Source organism: Siniperca chuatsi, linkage group LG14 (genome assembly GCF_020085105.1).
Source record: "Siniperca chuatsi isolate FFG_IHB_CAS linkage group LG14, ASM2008510v1, whole genome shotgun sequence".
Taxonomy (NCBI): Eukaryota; Metazoa; Chordata; class Actinopteri; order Centrarchiformes; family Sinipercidae; genus Siniperca; species Siniperca chuatsi.
The window spans coordinates 22285006-22309148 of NC_058055.1; the positions used below are offsets into that span (position 1 = coordinate 22285006).

At 39.1% G+C, this 24143-nt stretch overlaps 1 protein-coding gene across 3 annotated transcripts in view; it reads right to left on the minus strand.

Moving 5' to 3' along the window:
* The window catches only part of usp28 (ubiquitin specific peptidase 28), a 28541-nt gene extending 4508 nt beyond the window's left edge, over positions 1 to 24033 (minus strand). Inside the window, exons 1-24 of one of the 3 annotated variants that reach the window (XM_044221756.1) lie at positions 23838 to 24033; positions 21279 to 21353; positions 19654 to 19774; positions 17899 to 17986; positions 16313 to 16475; positions 12830 to 12916; positions 12472 to 12609; positions 11122 to 11192; positions 10940 to 11016; positions 10705 to 10853; positions 10466 to 10593; positions 10097 to 10192; positions 9777 to 9956; positions 8930 to 9138; positions 7879 to 7949; positions 7370 to 7598; positions 6275 to 6610; positions 5049 to 5185; positions 4240 to 4515; positions 3356 to 3451; positions 2457 to 2635; positions 1870 to 1948; positions 723 to 802; positions 2 to 125 (exon numbers count right to left, since the gene is read on the minus strand). In XM_044221756.1, coding sequence (XP_044077691.1) covers positions 2 to 125; positions 723 to 802; positions 1870 to 1948; positions 2457 to 2635; positions 3356 to 3451; positions 4240 to 4515; positions 5049 to 5185; positions 6275 to 6610; positions 7370 to 7598; positions 7879 to 7949; positions 8930 to 9138; positions 9777 to 9956; positions 10097 to 10192; positions 10466 to 10593; positions 10705 to 10853; positions 10940 to 11016; positions 11122 to 11192; positions 12472 to 12609; positions 12830 to 12916; positions 16313 to 16475; positions 17899 to 17986; positions 19654 to 19774; positions 21279 to 21353; positions 23838 to 23882 — 3234 coding nt within the window. In that variant the 5' untranslated portion in view covers positions 23883 to 24033. Of the gene's footprint in view, position 1; positions 126 to 722; positions 803 to 1869; positions 1949 to 2456; positions 2636 to 3355; positions 3452 to 4239; positions 4516 to 5048; positions 5186 to 6274; positions 6611 to 7369; positions 7599 to 7878; positions 7950 to 8929; positions 9139 to 9776; positions 9957 to 10096; positions 10193 to 10465; positions 10594 to 10704; positions 10854 to 10939; positions 11017 to 11121; positions 11193 to 12471; positions 12610 to 12829; positions 12917 to 16312; positions 16476 to 17898; positions 17987 to 19653; positions 19775 to 21278; positions 21357 to 23837 lie in introns of all 3 variants that reach the window. The other 2 variants (XM_044221755.1, XM_044221757.1) reach the window with 2 other exon arrangements.
* Between the last annotated feature and the right edge of the window lie 110 nt (positions 24034 to 24143).

The window sequence follows — 24143 nt, forward strand, 5'->3', positions numbered from 1 at the left end:
CAGTGAGGCATTTCCTCCTGTAAACTGCAATTAGAGACTTGTCCATGCCACGTTTCTCTCCGTTCTTCAGTAGGGTGGCGTTGGTCTCATATGCATGAGCCAGGTAGGTCAGTGCCTCCCGCATCCTGCAGCACACACACAAAGAAACAGTCAACATGTTATTATCTATAAAAAATGAAGTCCCACTACTTTCCAGTCAGTAAGAAACATCTTTTTTGGTATGTAAACAATCATTGTAATTTTCAAAGGGGAAGACCACAGATGTTTAAAATTACCAAGCTACACCAGATCCAGTCAGAATGGTATTCTCTTGTAAATATGTGGCAATACATTTTAACAAAATGTTACTGCTTCATATCTTTTCTTTTTGAACAATATCACTAATTAAAAAAGCATTTTTTCCATCCTGTTTTCGTTACTGGACCAGCTGAACCTGGATTACATTGTTCTTCTCAGAGTGCAGAGTAAGAACATCAGTAGCTATGTTCAATTGGTTAAAGGCTGATTTTGAAAGGATTGTGTCTTTTTCTCTATGTTGTACGTGCAGTATGATTAATGCAACTTTCTGAAACTCAAGTGGTCAAGTTTCAGAAAGGTCAGTGGTGTTTGAGATTTTTGCTGTGACACGTAGATGAACACAAATAAGCAGATTGATAATGATCTGCGGAAGTGATCTGACACATGCTGGTGAGGTAGTGTGGCGGTGAACGTTGGACACCTACTTCCCATGCTGGTAGTGCTCCAGCCCAGTCAGAAGGTAGACAAACACCGTTCTGAACAGCCTGTAGTCATCATGCCACTGCTGTGAAAGAGCACACAGGACAACCAACAATCACTTAATTTGCTCTTTGCTGTTTGTTAATTAATTAGTTATCTAATCTGAGGTGCAGCTGCTATTTATGTTTCTGCCCCTTGACAGTAACTTGACAGTAACAGTAACTATATGCAGGCTATATTTTGTAATGGAGAACAGGCCCATTTCTTCTTTTGTTGTCTTTGTTGTTGTTGGTTATTCCATTTCACTCCTCTCTTAAAGGATAAGGCTGGCGATATTCTATATTTTTATTATTGTCAACTAATCTCATGAAAAGAGCAATACCAACATTTTTTAGTCTGTCTCTCAATACTTTCCGACTTCCCAATCTTGTTAGCCCCAAGTCAGTTATTTCCTGCTGATGCAAATAGTTACATTTTTAAAGAAGGCTCAATAATTTCCTAACAGCTTTTGTAGTCATTATAGTTTTTATCAAACACCACTCAAACAGGAGTAAATAGTGCATTTGTTGAGGACTATTTTCAGCTGCAGATTTGGTGCAGCAGGACAGTCCACGTGGGATCAACTCAAAATAAGCTACAGTGGCCTTGTTTGTTATTATGAAGGAACATGTCATCCAGGTCTGTAGCACAGATATATATCAGGCGTTGACTACAGAGACAATACTTGTTAGTAGGATTAATTCAGTGTTGGTATTGATCTTTTCACAGGATTTGTTGTCAATAATAAAAACACAGAATATCACCAGACATATCCTTTAATTAAGGATACGTCTGATGTTAACTTAATACGATATTCTTATTATAAGAAACTGTTTAAAACAGTGTCTCCATCACTGACATATCATGCTGGAGTCTACACAATTAACCAAATGTCATTGGTTTTACACCATTGCCATTTCAAATCACTGCCATACAGCAAGATGGAGCTGACGACATTTTTTAACAAATATCTATCTCAAAATGACATTTTATTTCTATGTCTACATATTGGTGATTGATATGCTCTTCCTGAAAGATGGGGCAGATTGACTCCAAAAACACAAACAGCGTATCTCTGAAAATCAGTCAGTTATCCAATAAGGCAGAAGTTACCAAGTACTCATCCATATCCATGTCCTCTGGCTTGATGAGGCGCAGCTTTGATCGGGCTTCCCTCATGATACTGATGGCCCTGCATGTACAGAAAGGACATATGAATGCTTTTAACTCACAACAGGATTGATACGTGAACATTCACACCATGCTGCAGGTCTCTGCTTTGGACACTAGATGGGATGATAGACGTGCTGTATGGTCTTCTGTATTTCTTCTTATTCCATGAAGTGCTGCTGTTCTGAGTACAGTCTTCTTTCCAGCCATGTTTTACCTTAGTTACTTACTTACTTACTTCTGCTATGTGTACACATTGTACCCACCAGACAGAAACCCTTGAACATTATTTGTTTTCTGACAAATCAATTTATCTTGTCCCCTAATGCTTTTAGCATCCCAACTTGTTTTAATATCTCCAACAGAGGTTTCTCCTTGACCTTTGACCATTTTCTTTTATAGTGCGATTCTAGATTGTGACAATAACTTATCTGTATTCTCATTTTTTCAACTTTTGAAAACTTGATCCAATGTAATAGACAAATGTCTGAGACTCATTAAAGGGCCATTTGTCTGTTATCTGTGTGTACCTTTCATCGAAGCTCAGGTTGCGGTCAGTAAACTGCTCCAGCAGTGTCCTCTCAATAATGCGCTTGGGTGCCTTGTTCTGGAAGAAGTAGACCAGAGCATGCTGCAGACGAGCATCCTCCTGGGGTGTGGTGTCCTCCTGGGAGAGCTCATACAAACGTGAATACTCCTCATGGAAGGCCTTAAGGAACAGTGGGAAATTCTTTATAAATTATGTTTTAATTATCTAATTATCTATCTAAATTTGCCAATATGCTCACAGTTGGCAAACATGTATAAGCGCTAGCTAGATTTCATTTGATGCAACCTCACAGTGATTGATGAATGAATTATTTGACTTTGGGCTTCATGCATCAACCCAAGTCAAGTTGATTTTTTAACTTAGACACTGGTAGACAATTTGCAATATCTTCTGTGTTTCTGAGTTTTTCTGTGTTGTCATTAAAATGTGGGGATTATTGGATTTTAGGAGTCAAAAGACAGGGTTATTGTTATTGACTTGGACCTTCTTACATTTGGAATAGTTTATAAAAGATTCTGGTCTTTATCATTTATAGAAACTAATCTTTAGGAGGCTTCTGATCCTCTAATGTTTAACACTGCTAATTGTTAATACAGCATATGTTGCGTGCTGAACTTGCGTGCCAACAGGTCCCTCAAAACATTTGAATGATTTTGTGTTTATGTCCTGATTCTAACAAATATGTGGGGAAAAGATAACTATTCAAAACTGTAGATAAAGAATGGGTTGGTCCTATAAAGGAAGTAGATTAATATAGCAATGCAAATATTTTATGTTGTATGGCAAAACCATTTCAGGAAACAAGATTATTTAATCATTTTGTGCAATGTAGTGTTGATGTGAGATGCAAGGACCTTAAATATCCCTCAAAGACCATACCTTGATGAGGCCAGCCTCAGGGCCTTCCTTATCGAAAATTTGTCTGGCCTTGGCTATGGCTAGAATGACACCCTGCATAGCTGGTGTCAGCATCATCTAGGAAATAAAATGGCAGTGAAGTGGAGAAACAATAGTGAGTATAACACCAACTGGACAGTGAACAGGTTACTGACAACCATCTTAAAAAAGAAAACCAAACAAATAGAAAACAATATATAATGTGTTAATATAGAAGAGTCACATGTTGAGGATCCTGCTCATGATGTCTGTGTAAAGATTCTGAACAGTTTAGGGCTGCACCCCATTCCCGCATACTGAGATGTTGTAAATGTATAATGTTTGCTCAAATCAAACTCTGGTAGTGGTTGTGTCAGTTGCGGGAAATGTCCTTAAAGTAAGAAATTAAAACTGCAAAACAGCAACATTTAAATGTGTCCCAAAAAGCAGTGAAGAACAAAATCACACACTTGTATGCTTTCATTATAATTTCTGTGTTTCAGTGGTCAAGCTCAGAAAAACTGGAGGACAAAATGTTGAATTGAAATGTTGAATTGATGTTGAACTATTTATCAATCAGGTGGTGTCATAAATTTAAGATAATTAAATTTAAATATATCAGATCTGAAAAGTAAACATTGTGGCAAGTTAAAACAGCATTCACAGCTTAGGTCTGTGGTAATATATCATAATGTATTAAAGGAGTAAAATAAAAAAAGCTGCATCCCAGAAGACTAAGGATAGACAAATCCTCTCTTCATTTTGAGGTTCTTCTATTGCAATTATCCTCAAATTTCACCCAGTTTAGTTTATATTTGGGGGCACTTGCAAGTGCACCTATGTGGTATTAGCTACTGAATTCATATCACATTATTTCACGTACTTACCTCTTCATTGTATCCATCAGCATCAGCTCTCACCATGATCCTGCCCACGTTCGGGATCTCCACTTCTGAGACCTCGTTCTCAGTCTGTCGCTGTCTAGCTGGGACCTCCTGCTGCTGCTCCTCATCCTCCTGCTTTGCATCATGTTCAGGAGCTTCTTTGGAAGCCTTTGGCTCACCTTCACCTTGAGGGCTGAGGCCTGCCACCTGTGTGTCGTCCTTCTCCACATGGAGGTCAGATGGTGCCTGTTTACTAAGCTCTGCTTCAGGGCCAGGAGTCTGACAGAGAAAGATTTAACAAGATTCACAATGCCTTCAATCCATCCATTATCTATATCCGCTTATCCTGTTTAGGGCTTTGAGGGCCTTGTACTTATCCTAGCACACTTTGGAAGTTTATCTCAGGATTTGCATAGTGTGCCTCCGTGTAGAAATGCACCTACCCTAATACACACATCTCTATGCATTATAAACACCTGTGGAGTGAAGTGAATATCTGGAAAATAACAGTTCAAATTCAGTATACAGCATGTGTTTCTATCTTAACTCTGACATAAACACAACACCAACCCCCACTCCAATGGTGAACAAATTGGCTCTGTGTGAAATTCAAAATAGCTACTTGTATCCAGTGAACGGTTGGTCTTATTATATGTAGCTAGGTGGGTCAGCAGGCAGGCTGCAGCTGCATACATTTGGAAATACACTTAGGGAGTAATTACCTTAACTAAGTTACCAGTTTATTTAATGCCATCTAATGACATTAAATAAACTGGGGAAATGGGGGGGGGGGGCATCACAGACTTGCCCACCTGACTCTGAAGCTCCTTCTCAGCCATGGTGGAACTCTGGCTGGGCCCCAAGGTGTCAGTGACTGCTGCACTGCTGGTGTCGTCTGGCTGGCAGCCAGGGCTCTGTGGTGGTGGTGGTGGTGGTGGAGTTAATTCTTCTGGAGTCAAAAAAAGAGAGGAGAGAGGCTGTGAGTAGACACACATGACTGTAATTGATAGTACTGTTCAGCAGTTACTTTTACTTGCAGGATATATAATGGCTACTTCATCATGTACTATAGGGCCTAAATAAACATTCCAAGCAACAACACAGTTATAGATTTTTAACAATGCCAACTCTCCCGCATATAAAACATTATCATCCTAATCTTGTGTAGCCAGATCCATGTCTTATCCAAGCCTTGTCCTAACAGAGGTCTGGAGATTGTAAGTGTTGCCTAGACATAGACAATGATCAATGCAAGCAGCGCTCTGACCATTTGGTATTTTCCTGACCTTGAAATTCGCTTTGCCCGTATTGTGTGGTATTTTGGTGTCCAGCACAGAGTGTAAGGTGCACGGGTGGGAGGTTCATTCACATGAGGCAGTGCAAAGCGAGTTGTTGTTATTTTGGTATTTAAATACAAACCTAGCTCTGTCTTTGTTGTCACTGGGATATACAAGTGAAAGAAACAATTCCCTAATCAGGCTGAAGCTATCGTCTTGTTGGATTATCTCTTGCATTTGTATGTAAGGAATAATCTATTCCAAGCTGCGTGGTTATTGAAAAATAACACACATCACAGTTGCTAAGAGCCCCTTTTTGATAACCACACATCTTATTGTGGATTATCCATCTAATACCATGACCAATTTCCAATGATAAAAAATCAGTACTGTCTATTTATATTATAATATATTTAATATAAGTGGACATGTAAAATGCCAATAATGTGATAAGACACATCATCTAAGTCAGATGTTAATATATCATGTATGCTTTCTTTATCTGCTTCTTCAGACTGTAAATTTTGTGTTCTAAAAAAGGTTAACGTTTTGGTTAAAACCCATGCTATTGACTAAAAATGTGTAGGCATTGATTTAAGTTTACAATGGCTATTTACAGTGGTCATTACTACATGTTTTTTATGCCTTTACAAATTATTTGGAATGATGATTGTGCAGTTATCTGAAATGTATGCACAATGGGCTGTTAAGGCTAATAAAAACGTTGCCTTGTTCCCTTTTCTCTAGTCACCACTACAGACCTTCAGGCTTCTCTCTGGGATCAGGCTCCGGATCCTTCTCTGTTTCTAGTTCTGGTTGTGGCTCTGAAGAAGCTCCCTGGTCCAGCTCTTCAGTGGATGGTCCTGACTGGGGCGCTGGCTCAACTTGTGTTTGGTGTATATTGTCTGGACTGGGGTTTGGGGGCTCTGCAGAGGCTGTAGACTCTCCCTGTGGGGCTGCAGTCTGGCAGAACTGCTCTTCCCATTCACTGAGCTCCTGCTGGAACCAGCGGTTATCTTCATGGACGTAGCGTCTGAGGATCGGTGGCAAGGAGTCCATGCCATGCAGCACCTGGCCTGTCTCATCATCTGTGTCATCTGGGTGGATGTGGGGTAGTGTCAGTTACTAGACTTACAATAAAACCCACTTACTGACCTCATGTGTACATATTGGCCATTAAAAGTACTTTAGAAATGACAGTAGAATTAATTAACTGTAATATACAAACTGGTATTTTTCAATACGCTACTGTACTTGATAACTATTTACTTAATATCTAATACAGAGGACTGTGCTTTTACCGTTCTAGTTTCTAACCTTATAGAAAGCCTCCCTCTCAATATCAGATTAGCTGAGTCAGAGCTACATTGAAGATACCTTATTTATTAAGAAAAGCATCTGAGTGGCTATACCAAAATATGGATAAATTTATGCAGATAGATAATTGCATGTGTCGGTGTTAGCATGTGTTAGTAATAGTAAATAATTTCATTTTTTGCAAACAAGGAGCTTCCAAATACATCACATGCGTGTGCATATACTGATGTATTTTATATTTTTCAATGGTTCTGCATCTTTTCCTAATGCACAAATGTAGCATTGTTGTTCTGTCTCAGTAAAATCTTCTGCTACTGACACTATTGCTGCTATTTTTCAGATCCTGTTCCTGTCGGAGTCAAGACCTGTGTACTGAATAAAACCCTAGTTCTCTATAAAAGTGGTGCCCCTTTTCATTTCTGCCTCTTAGGGAGAGTCTGTTTTTTTCCTGTTTGCTGTGGTGCTACTGCAATAATCCGATATCCCCTCTTGGATTATTCAAAATTAATCTAATCTGACCAAATCAAATTGAGATGTACCTGTAATAAGGTGGGGTAGCGTGTCATCAATGTACATCAGGCAGTAGGCACTGGCGTTGGTCATGCCGCCAAATGAGTCTCGCTCCAGCTCCTCCCATGAAGACTCAGTGATGCTTATATCATTGTACTTCATCCAGCGCTGGCTGGCATGGTCGTAGATGTAGGCCCAGTAATGACCAGCTGATGCCTGGCCTTCATGGACGAGCACTGCATGGAGTCTGTAGGGTACCTAAATAAGAGTAGAGTGGGAGACAGCATTGAAAAAAAATACTGAAGCCCTACAATATTAGGATCCAATATCCAAATACGAGATGTGACTGTGCAGCTCTGTGCAGTATAACATCCATCTGATCTGTTCTTTTTGTATTCTGTTGTCCTGTTTACATTACATTATTTTCTGTTTCTCCACTGAGATCAATACAGTTTCATCTAATTTCAGCCAATGCACTTTCTGCAGCTGTGATTTAATTATTGTTTTTCAGAGTGAATTAGTTGAATGCAAGTCTTACCTGGCAGAGACTGTTGTCTGAGTACATGGCCTCAAGCATCTGAGTGAGCCTGTCAATGCTGGCCTTTAGCTCTGGCACACACACACATACACATACACACACAAAAACAAAACAAAAAAACAAGAAAGAAAACACAAAAATTAATATATTACACCTACAGTTAAGTGGAAATGTGGAAATATACTTTTACCTATTACTTGCCCCATAATGTAAAAGTTTGGGAGAGCAGGGTGAATGTCTCCAGCTAGTATTCAAGTCAGGACAGGAATATGACTCAACTTGACACTTGACACTATTATAATCTATTGCCTGGGACAGGCATATTGGGCTCTTTTTTGTGTGCAGTTAAGAAGCTCAGAGCCAGTGAAGTAGTATTTTCCTAAAACACACTGAATATGTGTAGCAGAGGGTGTGTCTTTGGCAAGTCATGGGCTCACTGCAATCACTGCAGTGTCAAGATTGACCACTTTCTGCACCATCTGCCATTACCAATTCGTCAATAGTTTTTGTTGCACGTAAACACAGCCTAATGAAACTGACTTTCACCTTAAAAATAATTTAAAGGTGCTCTAATCAATGCTTTTGTTTATTAACAATTGATCAAATGACTACGTGTAATGTATAATGTGTTACTCATAGTGACGAAACCACAGAGAGTTATCCTCCTATTCTGCCATCCCCCTCAGCTCTATGCAGCATTTGAGCATCTTTCAGCTCATTGTTTTGGTTTCACGGTTTTTCTAGCCACAGCAGGCAGTGGTTTTCAGGAAAAACTGATAAAGCCACTACCTGTCCAGCACCAAACAACATCATTAACTAACTAGAGAACATAGTTGAGCATTTAGCAGTTAAAGAGCCAAAAACAGAGCCCATAATGTTAAGCTGGTGAAAGCACATCGAATGAATAAGAATTGTGAAAAAAAAACTGCTCTTACAAAGCAATCTTAGTAAATCTCAATCTGACTATATATGATTGTTACATATGACATATAACTGTGTTAAAAGCAATGTTAGTGTGTAAACTGTATTATGAGCGTTTACATTAGCATACCAATTATGTCATTCTCTACTTCAGTCCTCCAACGCTGTAGGCAGGTCTTAACAAAGTGAAGCTCTTCTTCAGTGATGCTGTGTGGGGCTGGGTGTGGTGAGCAGTCAATTGGGTGTCTGCACTGGGTGAAGGGCTTGTATATGGGGGTCCGCTGGCAACTGGAAACACTGGAAACCAGGTCCTCCGATGAATCTGTGTCTCCAGGTTCACTGAGGGAAGCAAGAAAAGCATCAAAGACAGGCTGGAAGTCTGTTCAATATGTTCAGTGCTGCAAGAACGTCGTGGTGTTATTTTTACACCAGAATCCTTTTTTAGCTCTGTTTTTATTAAACAAATGTTTAATCTCTCTTCAACCACCAACGATTTACTGTTGTAAAATACACCCAATAAATGGTTTCGAGATTGCTGTAATTAACTTGGTGAGTATAATGTTGATATTACTAATAGGTGTGAAGACCAAAACTATGAAAATAAGACTCAAGTTGTTAAAAAAACAGATTGTCCTTTAATGACCACAAAAATCACACCCAATTTATAGGTAGTATACTTATTTTTGGTGGACAAGCTGCTGAGTTTTAATTAGAGAGAACTGGAGAATTGATGGAGTTAAGGTTTCAGGGTTTAATATCAGAGAAGCAAGATGTAATGAAGGACCTTTTTCATTTCAGTTCAATCATCAGTATCATCAGCATAGCAGTGGAAAGAGCCATCAGGTTTATAAATAAAACATGCTATTCACTGTTTTTGACTGTGCTAGTAAAAGTCTGTAGACAATACATTATTCTGCTTCTGTCTTTGTTCAGGGGCCACCGCCTTGTACAGTTCTCTGGTCCTCTGTGTACTCAACCTGTTGTCTTTGGAGATGGGTTCACTGAGGGGGTGGCTTGCTGGAGTTGGTGAAGATGAAGTTGGTCTCAGATCTTCAGCTGGGGAAATACTTGAAGGCTTGGTGGTAGCAAACTCAAGCACAAACTGCAGCATGTCAGCCAGAGGATACTTGGTAGGTCCTGAGCCATAGTTTTTGTAGCTGCAAATAAAGACAGGACACAAATCGTACAAGATTTGTTCCCATAAAATGGAGAAGTTTTTAAGCCAGATCTCAGCTTTAACAGGTAACTAGGATAAACCCCTCGAGATGCACCATCTCGTTTTCAACGGGGTTCTTACCACTCAAGTTTCTGTTGAAGGGCTGCAAGTTGCTCCTTCAGTTTTTTCACTTCTCCTCTCCTCTCTTGTGTCTGTTCTATGTTTTTGTGAAGATATCTGTACACAGAAAAATTAAGCAATCCCCCAAATTGATCAGTACACGATTTGATGATAATATTTGTTGAAACAAAGCAGCAAAATAGCAGCCTTGTTTTTTCTTCCCTTCTACATAAGTCTGTGAGACAATCCTGGTGTAAAGTGGGGCAGCCTACGTGTCCTTTAAAGTCATCCCCACGCCTACTGTAAACGCTTCTTTTTCCCCCGTGTTGGAACAAGTGAAAAAAAAATGAACTTCAACGTCTATGATTGTGTTATCTGTACAAAGCTCACCTGTCCATATAAACGATTTGTGGGAACTCCAATTTCTTGTGTATCTTTTCAGGGCGACCAAGCTGGGTGTTGAATTCAAATCTAGACAGTTCAAATGTCAAGACTGGCGGTAACCTTTTGAACCATCTCTGCAACCAAAAGAAAATATAATTGTCTTAGCAAAGCATCAAATTTCACAAATGCTGAAAATACTGTATACGTCGAAATTCTATTGTTAATCAGTTGATGAAATTGTTCACCTCACGGCCAGATGTGACACTGTGATCTGAATGTAGTGACTCAATCTCCTTCTCAACCATAGCACCTTCTAGGCATTCATCCAGGTTGTTGAAGCCGTTGACTTGCAGGGGGTACTGGCCAAACTGCTCGATATTACACAAAGTCTTACCTAAGCAGAGTCACACAAATGTGAGTGATTGAGAACAGAAATCAGTTTGATTGTCACCATGACAAAGATTCATACAAAATTCCTACCCTCATGTCTTCTTTCTGTCACAAAGGTACCATAGAAAAGCTGTACCATGGGGTTTTGTTGTTTGTCTTCTGCGTTACTGAAAGTAAAACATGACATTATATTTATGCAATTTAGCAAACAGAAGAAGAATGAGAGAAGAAGAATAGTCCGTGGATGTGGATGACATCAACATATAACTTACTTTCCTTTGGCAGCCAGCTGAAATGCATCCTCTAACCAGTCAAGCAGTTTGTGGGAAAACTCACTGACATCCTGAAATGAAGACATTAGAAAAAAATGTAAATATGTTATGGTTCTGGGTCAGGTTCTGGGTGAAGGTTGAGATAAGCTGTGTAGCTGTAATAGTAAAGGATAGAGTTAGGTTCAAAGAATCAATATTGTCACATGAGTTAATTCTTGACCTTGGAAAAAGTAGTTTGACCAAAAAAATTTTAACTAAAGGCCAATTTTTCCAAAGGTTTCAACCTCATCTCACAGTCTTCTTCAGTGGATGGAGTTTGCTCAGTTGTCATGGAGATAGCTCAGGTGTATCATCACCTTTCATCACATCGCATTATTGCAGTTCCATACTAAGGTCATGTGATGACACCTGAGCTACAGTATCTCTACGACTGAGCAAACTCCATCCACTGATGAAAGACTGAGATTTGGATAAAAGCTCTGTGAAAAGCTGGTATGGGTTGATTTGACAGAATCAATGGCAAACTGGCCTCTTCATACCCCATCAGTGCAAACTCTGGAAAGGCAGTTAAAACATGGGATCTCCCACTACAAGGTGCATTCTGTTTGTGGGTTTACAAATGATGTATGTTTTGGTTCAGGTGCAATCTGTCACTCTCTATTTATTCTCTCAAAACACAAATAAAAGCCTCACTACCTTGTTAGAAAATAAGCAAGACAGAAAAGGAAGAGAAAGAGAGGACAGAAAAGAGAGCACAAAACAGGGGTGAGCATAGAAGCAAAACTAAAAGGTAAACAGAAATAGCTTTATTTGGTCAGTATTTCATTGTGGTTACCTACTAATTAAAAAAATATATACAGATGAAACCCTCAGGTTGTCCCCACAGAGCAGATTTCATGTACTCCTGAATGCTGAAATGTTCACAGTGACAGGATCTGAGACAAGTTGCAAATATCAAGTGTGTTTGATCTGAGGGGATTCTCTCCAGAGGCAGTTGCGTCACTCTGAACAGTGGCATGTTGAACCCTTCACAGCTGGTGATAACTGAACAAATGTACTGTTTCTTGAGATGCATCATCTCGTTTTCAAGGGGGTGTTTCTTGATTATGTTTTTTGCGGTGTGTCTGTGAATGCTTTTGTTTTTAACATACAAAGAAACACAAAACATGACATAAATTCACAATCATTAACGTGAACATTAGAAGCTTCAGCAACTTGATTTCAGAAATGTATTCTGGCCAGTGCTTCTAAGACTTGAACTGTCCAGTGTTATCGACAAATGGGAGGCTCTATACTTTAAGCAGACCTTAAGTTAAGATTTTTTTGTCGTAAGACAAAAAAGTGTTGTACCTGTTGGGCCTCACTGGTCCTGAAGGCGTCTCGCAGTAACTCCACTGCAGCAGAAGGATCCACAAACCTGCGAGTGGAGCCCACCATGAGGGAAAACAGACAGCGCAGCTCCTGCATGAAAGCTATGTTCCTCTTGTCCTGTTAACACAAGCACAGAGTCAACCTTCTTTACACTATCACATAGTGGCTGTGTTTATATTAACAGAAAATGTGTATGAATTAGACATTTTGAGAAAAATGAAACTGTATAAATGAAAACATGTCAATAAAGGTCTGTCTGGTGGAAATGGCAGTGGCAGAGTAACCCACTGTTGTTTGGAGATATCCTTGTATGTGCTGGTGACAGTAGTTTACTCACAGAATGGCTCTTACACTTCTCCAGTACTCGCTCAGACAGATGGTAGTTGAGAACCAGCCTCCTGAACACAGGCAGGTGGAACAGTGACTGCAACAAGACAACAAAACAAGGACCATAAATGCAGCCTTCCAGTCAAGGTCAGATGTGTGAGATTACCAGCTGGCAGATCATGATTACAGTGGTCATGCATTGTAATGGTGGTCTAACTTGGAAAGATCATAGAAGAAACATGGTCATATGCAAATTACAGTATGTTCTTTGATCAACTTTGATATTTAGCCAGTCAGCATTTGCAACTGTCCAACTTCCATTTTACATTTGTGTTTCACCATGTACCACACTGGTGTCTTTATAGATTTAGGTTACAATAAAATGAGAAATTAACAATAACTAAATAATGGGTACTCCCTCCTGCAAGTTCCAGAGCTGATGCTCCTAACTTTCTGCGAGTGTGTAGGAGGCACTCATTAATCTGCAATAATTTCTATGAATGTTTATGGATGCTTTCTGGAAATACCTTTAAAGCATCATTTGTAAGATGGATTTTACTATCATCTTAGCTTTCAGATGGTTTTGGGAAACGGGACCCAGGATGAAATTTACTTACATGTTATGACGAAAAGACAAGACATAGCGTGAGCAGGGTTGTAAGCAGGGTGGTGGGCTAACAACTTAATTAGAAGTGAAAGTAAAATGAATATTAATGCACAATTTGGATGTGAAGAAATATGATTCTTAAAGAAGAGTTGACAGATTTTTCCGATAGTCCAATAAAATCCCAGTATTCTAAGAGCAGGTATTTAGCACGCATTAGATGAAGTGCAGCTTTAGGCCCTTCAGCATTGACTTTACCACTCAGTTGTGGTGGTTGCCACTTGATCAAAGTCATCTCAGTGGGTTACGAAGTTATCTGAATGAAATATAATTCAATATTGGCTCCAAGCACTAATAAAATAAAATAAATTATCTCCTTTACCTTCAGGGATATAACATAGGAGATACTAGTGTCTCAGCAACTTTTGGATGTTTTGAGAAATATTTCTCAAATTCTATTTGATGGTATTTTTATTTTATTTTACACATAATATTCAAGCACACAAACCACATCACTTTGTTATAAGATACTTGTGTTTCTCATGATAAACTAAATTAATACCAGTCAAATGTGTCTTAAGTGTCATGTGTGGTGGTGAGTGGAACTTCTGAGCACTTATGAATATCTATATAAATTTCCATTTGAGTAGGAAATTCAATTACGGCTTATCTGAGTTTTACTGTAATTTATACCACAAAGGATAATAGAGGGAATATGAGCTGACAACTGAATCATGTGATCACTCATCCTCAATCTGATAGCATAATTACTTTTTTTCGGGGAGGCTGCTTTATCAAGAGTCAGGCTCTGTTGAATCTAAAACAATCAGTTCAATTGTAGCAAACAGTATCGACACCAGCAAAAAACAAACAAAAGGGTATAATTTGAACACCATTTGTATTCAGACCACACTGCCTCATTTTCCCATTTCTATTCCCACATAATAACCCCTGTCCTTTGGGGGTTTGACTTCTAAATTGATGTAGAAGCATATCTGAGTTCAACAGAGACAAACGATCACTGTCTCATCTCTGTCCATTTCAGGCTCAGACTAGGAAGTCCACTGCCCGCTCCATCATCACATCACTTGCTATTTAATTATCCACACAGCCTGTGCATCTCAACAAGGGCTCCAGTTTCTGCCGAGCCACCTGATAGGCCTGACCAAATTCAGTCTGGAATGGACTTGTAATAGAATTAGTAGCTCAGAGAAATACTGTATGTTCTCATTTAGCAGAAATATGCCCACACCTTTTTGTTTTCTTCCTGATGTTTCTAATAACTCTATTAGGATGGTATAGAGTCGGTGAAAAGGTGAGATTGAAGGGAGATCTCTAATTAGTCACAGTGTTTCTGCTGTCACTTTAAAAACATGTCTGGTACTAAATTCAGGGGGGGATATAATTTTGAGCCAGGTCACAGAAGAAACAGAAGAACACAAATAAATTACCCATATGTGCACTAATTTTAAAGTGAAAAAATTCTAAACTATGTTATAGAGATTGGTTTAAGTAAAAAAAAATCTTGCTGACTACATACAAGGTGCGACACCTCTGACAGACTAAAGTTAGAAATCTTGGAAGGGAAACTCCAAGTCTATAAATGTTTTTTAGGCCAAGTGCGAGAGCTATTTTAAGTTTTAGCAGCAAAGGATGTGAGACATTGTTAGAACAGGTGGACACTTGTAAGGAGCTCAGTACACTTAACAGACTATATGTTAGGTGTGCACTGAGCAGCTGTATTATGAATTCTGTACTTTGAATTTGAATACTTTTATTCAAATGACATACATTCAAGGGTGCCTATTCCACATTACAGGAAACTACTGCTATTATGTACAGAGGTAAGAGAAAACAAAAAGGAAAGCAAGCATACATATGGTACTGTATACATATGTGTCAAAACATAGTTCATCAGATATAAACTTAACAAATTAAACATAAAACACATCCATTCAAACACTACAAGGCTTATTTATATACATATACTGTAAACCAAGCTTTGAAAATAACTCTGCAAGCTCCCTTGCCCATGGATAGTCATTCATAAATGAAGAGTATTATTATTGTTATGAAGGTTATTATTATTCCACCAATCACAATATAAAATTTGTAAAAATTTGTATAAAAGTCTAGCAGGAATGTTAATTAACCTATTCCACAGTCGCAGCATATCATCCTTTTGCCTAACTTCACATTGCTCCCATGTCACCACATACTGAACGTTTTGTCGCCATTTTATGCACACAACATTTAAACAGTTGTTGGTATTGTAATTTCAGGACATAACTAAAATTAAGTGCAATATGTTGTTTGAAATAAAGATAAATATTCATTTGAGTATTTATTCATTTTCTACCACTTTCTTATATTACATTACAATATTATTAGAATTGAGCCATTTGCCTCTTTTATATTGGTATTGAATTTTGTAAATTAATATCAATAATAATGGATTTTAGTAAGTTTAGTTTTAGATTGTCTTATTGTGTTATTTGCATTTATCTATAAAATTAAAAATTACAATTGCAATATCTAAGCTAAGTTAATTTATGAATAAAAAGTAGTGGTGGGTACAGTATATGCTTGGTGGCATTTTAACTGAAGCATGACAGCAGATGTGCATGTGCACATGCTGTTATTTGTCTGGACCACAATTGTCAGAAATTGCCCTGTTTTAGTTAGTTATCTATTATGTGTTTTTAGAATGAAAAAGGGCACTATGGGTACCGTTTGACCCATCTCGCTTGACAAACAGTACCCATGTTGTGGAGCAAAAATGCCTCCCAACATTGAACGTTGCAGTAGAATTCTCTCCCTGTACAGATTCTCATCCCTTTGATGTAACCAATCAGACACTGATTCTCACCTGGCTCTCCTCATTCTCACCTGGATGACAGCGCTGAACCAGCAGGTGTTTCCAACATTGCGAATGCCCACAGGCCAGTCGTCCTGACGGATCCAGTCTGCAGGGCTGCACATCTCACTCTGGGCTTCACATCTCTTCCTCTTCATTCTCGCTGCATTTTCCTCTGCACTGGCCTCCAGAGCCCTGCAGAACATCAAATTACCCATTTGAAAGCACTGAAGTGACGACTCTACTAAACACAGGTTGACTTGGTTAGATTCCCTGTCCTGTGTAAAGGTTGAATAATAAGACCGTTAAAAGTAAAATCCCCCTAGTCTCTCAGGAAAACACAAACTGCTGCAAAACAGAAGCAAATGTCTTGTATGCTAACTCCAGCATGGCAACATGCTCATAATGAAAATGTTAACATGCTGATGTTTAGCAAGTAATGACATCAATCATGAACACCATCCCAGTTTAGTGTGTTATTATGCTAACATTTTCTTGTTAGCACAAAACACAAAGTACAGCTGATGGGAATGTCAACAGTTTTACAGGTATTTATTTGGTCGTACCCCAAAGTATTGGACAAATAAATCTACATTTTGTTGACACATTTCACTCTTAACTAAAAATGTCAATGTCAATGTTCTCATGGTGGTGCTAGAAGAAAAATCAGGGGTTCACCAATATCATTAACATTCATCGCCTGGGAACTATTAACGACTGTATCAAATTTTGTGCCAATCTATCCAGTAATTGTTGAGATCTCAGTGGATACTTTGCTCTGTAGGTGGCGCTTGAGTGGTAGAAGGTGACACGGGAGTGGATTTTCACTCCTGTCCCATCCCACTCCCACAAAAATACTGCTTTATATATAAAAACGGACTTATGATTCCCGGTCCTGCCCGCTCCCGTTGACTTTTTTTCCTGTCCCGTGAAAATAGTGAAATTGAATCCCATCCTGCGGAAATCCCACAGGAATCTCGTGACCCACAGGATACCCAAAAAACTGTCAGCCTCTAGTCAGCGCGTCACCAATGCCAACATCCGACAGGATTCATCCTCTGTTGATCATGAATGTCTGTACAAGATTTCATGGTAATCCATCCAATAGGTATAAAATATTTCTGTCTGTGCCAAAGTGGTGGACCGACCGACCAACCTACCGTCATTTCCAACCCTTTAGCTAGATGCTTAAAATTAACTTACGCTGTCAGCTACTTTACATTTCTTTCAACCTCTGATCGACTACTAGACCTCAGATACACACATTCAGACAACATAAAACAGCTGAACAAGAGTCTTTCAGCTCCATTTGCAAAACATTTCATATTTATTTTAGTTGTTTAATTTTCACCTGTTGTTTTGTGTATTTTTGTTCAGCATGGGCTTTCAGCTGTAGACAGTTACCTTTGCTGACTGTATTGGCTGTATAATAATCTTGCTAATAACCTTGGTTATAATCTAGATAGTTTGTGAGCAAAAGAAGAAGAAAATTCACGTGTCCACATCTTCTGTTTCCACTTTCATTCTATTCACCATGGAAGTCAGCATTAAATTACAAAAAACCATCACAGTCACCAGTAACAAAGAAGCATTGTATAAAAAGCAGGTTATCTTATACCTATTAAATTCTCTCTCCTCTTCCTGGGCATTGTGGGACTCCTGCAGGCTGAGTTCTATGGCGGTCTGCAGTTCATCTTTTGGAAGTCCTGAAGAAACAGACAACAATGCGTTAACCAAGATCCCACAATTCTATTGCATAGCTCTTCATAAAATAATTCTTTGTCTATGTTGTTGAATAACTCTACTCTTCCTTGTCCTCATTCTGGAGAACCTATTGATGGAAGTGCTACATTTTTTAAAGAAAAATTTGACCCTCATGTATCAGAATCAACAGAGAACTTTTCCAAAACAGACACCACATATTTGAAAGCCTTAGGCCACTACTTTAAAAAGCAAAAGCCTCAGTATGTGTCAAACAAAGTGTTTGTTGGCTCGTTGATGCGTAATTGAGGAGGGCTGCATCTGACAATTTTGTAACTTTCTGAAACTGAAAATAGAGTTTGGCCAGGTGTGCGGGAGTGTGAAAGTATTAAGTATTGGAACTTCATTCTTTTTTCATTCCTTACACAACTACTTCTGGTCCTTATTGTGTGAACAACTGACTGCAACACCACAAATGCAAAGAGATACTGTCCGGAAGTATGCACCATTACCCACATTTGTACGTATATGGACAAGTAAAAAACACAGGAGTCTTAGAGAAAGAAGGAGGCTAGTGTGGCCATTCGGAACAGGAATAAACGACTATGACTAGTATTTCAAATATTTTATATAATCATAGGATTAATGAGGTAGCTTAAGCATAGTGTTAACCGTTCCTGCTGCGGCTTCCAGACCATGGTCGGGAAGCACAGGAAAGACTTTGTTTTTGTAATCCACTTCACTTTTACCCAGCAGCTGGGAAACAAGACACAGGAACTTCTTGGGTATTGAGAAGCTGTAGCATTTATTAATGTAACCTACACTGTACATTTACTGCCACTAGACAACTACTAACCTTTCCCTCTGCTCCGATCGCCAACACTTGTCTGCTCTGAGTGCAGCCACTGTCACTCTCTCTTGCTGGCTCACTCGCTACGCACTGCCTTATTCCTTAAAGAAGCCACGCTACTCTTACAACAACATGCTATCGGACATCATCATATGCTAATTCGGTAGACATTGTCCAACCCTATTCAAGTTCTGACCTTGCTTTAGTGATGTAGAAAGGTAAGGGTGTATCAGTGATACGATACTGGGTGTGGTCACTGGTACAACAGACTTTTGTCTGAGAAGGTCAGTGAAACAAATGTTTTCAGCTTGGTGTTCATTTACTCTTTAATGCCTAAATGAACCCAGCAATGTTACAGATTCCATGTCTGAAAAGGACTACAAATGGTCCTAATAAGTCAAGCTCTGAACTGAACAAAGCTTCGCTGATTTAGTTATTATAATTAGCCCACATCCTGAACGCAGCTCTGAAATCTTTAGCTTACTTTACGCTGGAAGAGCAGTATGTTCCTCTTCCTGTTTTGTGACTACTTTAATTTCCCCTGTTCCATAAAGCAATCAAGCGTAATTTTTGACAAACATGTGGTTGAAATGTAACTCTCTTGATTCTAGTGGTCTCATTTGTTTACAATAATAATACTTTCATTAGTAACATGCTAACATTTCAAAATTAATGTGGTCATTACTTACTGATCTTAATGTTTGTAATCTGTGCAGGAAGTGTTATCGCTGCCGTTCAATTATTTTTGAAATATGAAAATTATTTGACACTAAAGTGAATGTAGCCAGAATTGTGTGCGTGCTTGTTTTGTCCCCAGTGTACCTTTCTGGCCCTCCCAGGCCTCTCCAGAGGTCCCTGACTCCTGTGGTTCTCCAAGATCCTGAACCTCTGCAGGCTGGGTTGTCAGCAGTCCAACAGCATGTCCAATGTCACCCTGACTGGCCTTAAAAAAGAGGGGACAAGGAAAAGATAAGGGCAGATATTCTGAATATTATTAATGTCTGCAGAAGATTAAATGGTACAATCCACCATAAGAGCAAAATATGCAAATATGAAATACAGCGAAGGTGAGTATTTAAAAATAATACAAACATGCACTTGTACATAGTTGATTAATTAAGGAGACACAGAAAAATGTTTGTGTTTGAAACCAGCAGTACACAAACATTTCTAATTTTGTATGGAACTCCCAGAGCATGTACCCCTCCCAAACCTGTTAGCTCCTGCTGTCTCTCTGTCTTCCCCTGGTACAACAGGTTGGATGATCACTGCACCACAGTCAGCCAGACTGTTTATTGTGCTGTTTGTCAATTATCACTTTTATGAGGTTCCTATTAACTCAAGCTCCTAGGGATTTTTTTGTTTGCAGTTGTGTTTCAAAACATAAGCAGCGTGCTGGGGTGGTAATTCTGCACCCTGGGGGTGCTTTTCATGTATTCAAACAGTGTTCCTTCAACATTAATTACACTTTCAAGAACAGCAAGAGCTGTGTTTTATTTGGCTGTGTACAGTCCATGGAAGTATACGTCACAGTGGACATTACTGTAATACAACTGGCTTATAACGTAACATTATGAAGACATAACATTTAGCTAACTTTAGCTTTCTCAACAAAATTACTATTACCAGGCAACCGAATCTGTTAGTTGTAGGCTTACATGTAACCTAGGTGTATGAATGGTACTAAAACAAAGTTTACTTTGTTTCACCATCATCATATTACAGTTATTAATCTTACATAGCCAAAAATAGATAAATTACCTCATTGCTATGCATCCTGCAAACAGCTATGTTTAAAAAAGAAAAATAGTATTAAAAATAAGTTGCGTCTTTCTTTCACTCGCTTCCAAAACAAATGCGCGCTAGCCAGATCAAGATCTTTACAACACGAGGCGGTGGAAACACTACTGTTTTTGTCCACAGGGGGCGCCAAAATCAAAGTTCCTTGTAGTTGCTTTAATCAATTTTCTTCCTTAAACAACATTTTTTGCATTTAGATGCTCTGATGAAATCTGATCATTCTAAAACTGCTCTTGGAAGTAACATCATTTCTCCAGTGTCCTGTATTTATGTTTAAATTATCAAGGTAGGGATGTCGAGGATAAGTCTGATTACTGTCCAACTGCAACTAAACTAAACTGGAGTTGGATAGTAATCTTACTCAGTATGTCATAAGCAACCTTAGTAATATGTAATCTTATAGCATACTCTTGGGATTGTAAATTTGTTTAGCTAACAGATCCAACAAAAATTCCTTTTGGTCATCTTGGACACAGTTGTCTATTACTGTGTATTCCATATTTGGAAAATCACAATGCTGTGATCGTGTTACACTTGCTGTATAAAGGTCATTCATTGGCTTGCATTGTGGCAAAATAACCACATGCATTGTCTTATTACACAATGCCAGAGATCCTAAAAGCCGATAATGATTTCTTAGGTCTTACATTCAAGGCTCTGTAGAGAATCTGTGGGTCCTGGATGCCAGTGATCTCCCTCAGCTGGTTGATCAGCATCTCGCTCTGCTGAGGGAAAGGATTGGACAAAGAGAAAACAATAGTCAAGCTTGAGATCCCTCATGTACCGCTCCAGCCAACATGTCCTTTGTGGCACTCACATAGTTTGGGTTAGTGATGGACTGGCATTTGACTCCCATTTGAGCTGACCAAATAGACAAAACTGGGCCATCCATTGGGTACAGTATGGGTTTAATGAGAGTAATAATAACAATAATATATATTTTTTGCTTTTTGACCCATTTTCCTCCACTGTTCCCCATAAAAAGTTAATTAATTAATTTAAATGATCAGTCTAGACCATGTAACCCATGTTTAACCCTTGTAGTAACCAGCAGATATCCCACTTTTTGCCCATAAGAGTCCCACTTGCATTTCACCTTGCCCCACGTACTGTTGCACCTGAGGATAATAGCTTGTGTGAGTCTCACTTTTAGCCTTTGTCCCAGATGGGCAGACACACACGGGGTATATATGGAGCTGAAGGACAAATGTCCAAATGCCAACCTGTCATGCCTATCTGAGGTCCACATGTTAGCTAGGTCAGGACAATGGCTTAATGAAACAAAGCCAAATGCAGTATTAAAGGAATGGTTTGAAATTTTGGAAAAATGCATATTCGCTTTCTTACAGAGAGTTAGATGAGAGGATTAATACCACTCTCACGTCAGCATATGCAGCATATATAAGAACCAATTGCCAAGCAACCAGTGGAGACTCCAGGAAGTTACTGGTCTCAGCCAAGAAATAGTCCGGGACATAACCCCCCATAAAATGGCAAAATGGCATTTTTACACTTCAGTTTTTGTACAGATGCTTAAACAAACAAGATATAACGTGTAATTTAGAGCGCTTTAAAGGTGCTGGTAGGCGGACTCCGTTACTGAGTCAGGCTAGTTGTTTCCCCCAGTTTCCAGTCTTTCTGCAAAGCTAAGCTAACTGGCTGCTTGTGGTAGCTTCATATTTACTGTACTGACAAATAAATGCATTTCCCAAATTGTTGAACTATTCCTTTAATGCAGCTTATTGATGATTTGAACAAAGGTTTTTATCTATGAACTGTTACCTTGTGTCTGACAAGTGTATCCTTGGTGGGGGGTGACATGTTGAATAAACTACTTTTTAGCCTACGGTTTCCTTTAAACTAAACTCAAACACTAGCCTATAAGAAATGTCTTGAGGCCGGGTGCAACCGATTGTGTGCCACCTCACCAAACATGCCAACATCCCATTATCTACAACACAAACTCTCAAAGGCCGTCATATGTTTTCACCTCATAGATGTAGACAAGAAGTACTAAATAGAAATAACAAGCCTGCTGAGTGAGAGGCGCTATATAAAGCCTGCTATCCCAACAGCAGGTGGACATGTCCGGATATCGCTCTCACACACACACATAGGAAGCCATGAGCAGGCTGACCAGACTTATATGGAGTCCAGGGGCTATCTGAGACCCTCTTGGTTAGCCTCTATTTTAGGCTACTGACATGGATAGCCCAGGCTTCTGTTTATCATTCCACTCACCATGCCACCAGACCTGAGTGACAAAGGCACTGGGTGTCTCTTTCTCTCTCTCTCTCTCTCTCTCTCTCTCTCTCTCTCTCTCTCTCTCTCTCTCTCTCACACACACACACACACACTTTCTATGTCAATACCAAACAGAGGCAAACAAGTATAAATTTTCTGACATTACACCACAGAATTTCTACTGTATGTAAACCTTTAACCCTAGTAGGCTACATAACATCATTAGACGTTTGGCTCAATGTACTGGTAAATTAGGAAGGCCTACTGATAAAGCAAAGGCCTGCTTGGATGGAGTAGGCTACTGGAGCCAAACACTGATTTAAGTGTAAATGTTACACTCTGGAATAACGTGGTTAACTTTTTACTAACGAAATCTTTTATAGCCTGTATCTGTATGCTATTTAATGGCATATGGTAACGTTACTGATAAGCCCTGTGTCCTATGAGACTAGCAACTGATAACATAAGACTTAAAATGTGAAAATTTAATTTATCAAGCATTTGCTTATTATATTAGCTGGATATGTTAGGTTACTTTAAAAAAACAAAAAACAAATGCGGGATACCAGTCATTTAGCGAGCAAATATGTGTTAAGCTAAGAAGCTAAACAAATCGAAGCTTTTATAAATAATTAACTGCTAGCTAATCAGCCACATCGTTGAACAAGTAATTCATATCAGAAGTTTGGATTTTATTGAAATACAAGCGGTTTGGTGTATTCTAGGTGTGCCGAATTCACAAGTCTTTTCTCAAAAATTATGATAATGTTTTAAGGTTTTTTTCAACCCCGTAAAACGAGGTTAAGGTAACTTTAAAAGGTAAGGTAACTTTAAAATTCCGGATTTTTAGTAGGAGATTTGGGACAACAGAGGGGTTAGTGTTTATGTTAGTTCGTCGGGCATTCCGATGCAAACATGTCACTTGTTATGTTAAAGACGGTTGCATCGTCCTTTGCGCTCACCGAGTTCGTTGAGTTTTGTCCATTTTCAGTCTGTTCACCTCTCATTGCAGATAAAAACCTGAATTTCTTCCTGTTTTCCCCAAATGCTTTCAAACCTGAATCCGAGTCAAGCCTAGTCCATCTGTCAAGCGCCGAGAGCGATCAACCAGCTGCGCGCGCTCACCTGTCAAGACAGGCGCGTGCACTAGAATGATCGCTAACATTAACGCGCGCGCTCTCACAACGTGACAGGACAGTTCTTAATGTAATACAATACTTCCTGTGTCTGTGACAGATTTGAACTGTTTCAGACATTACCCGAATTAT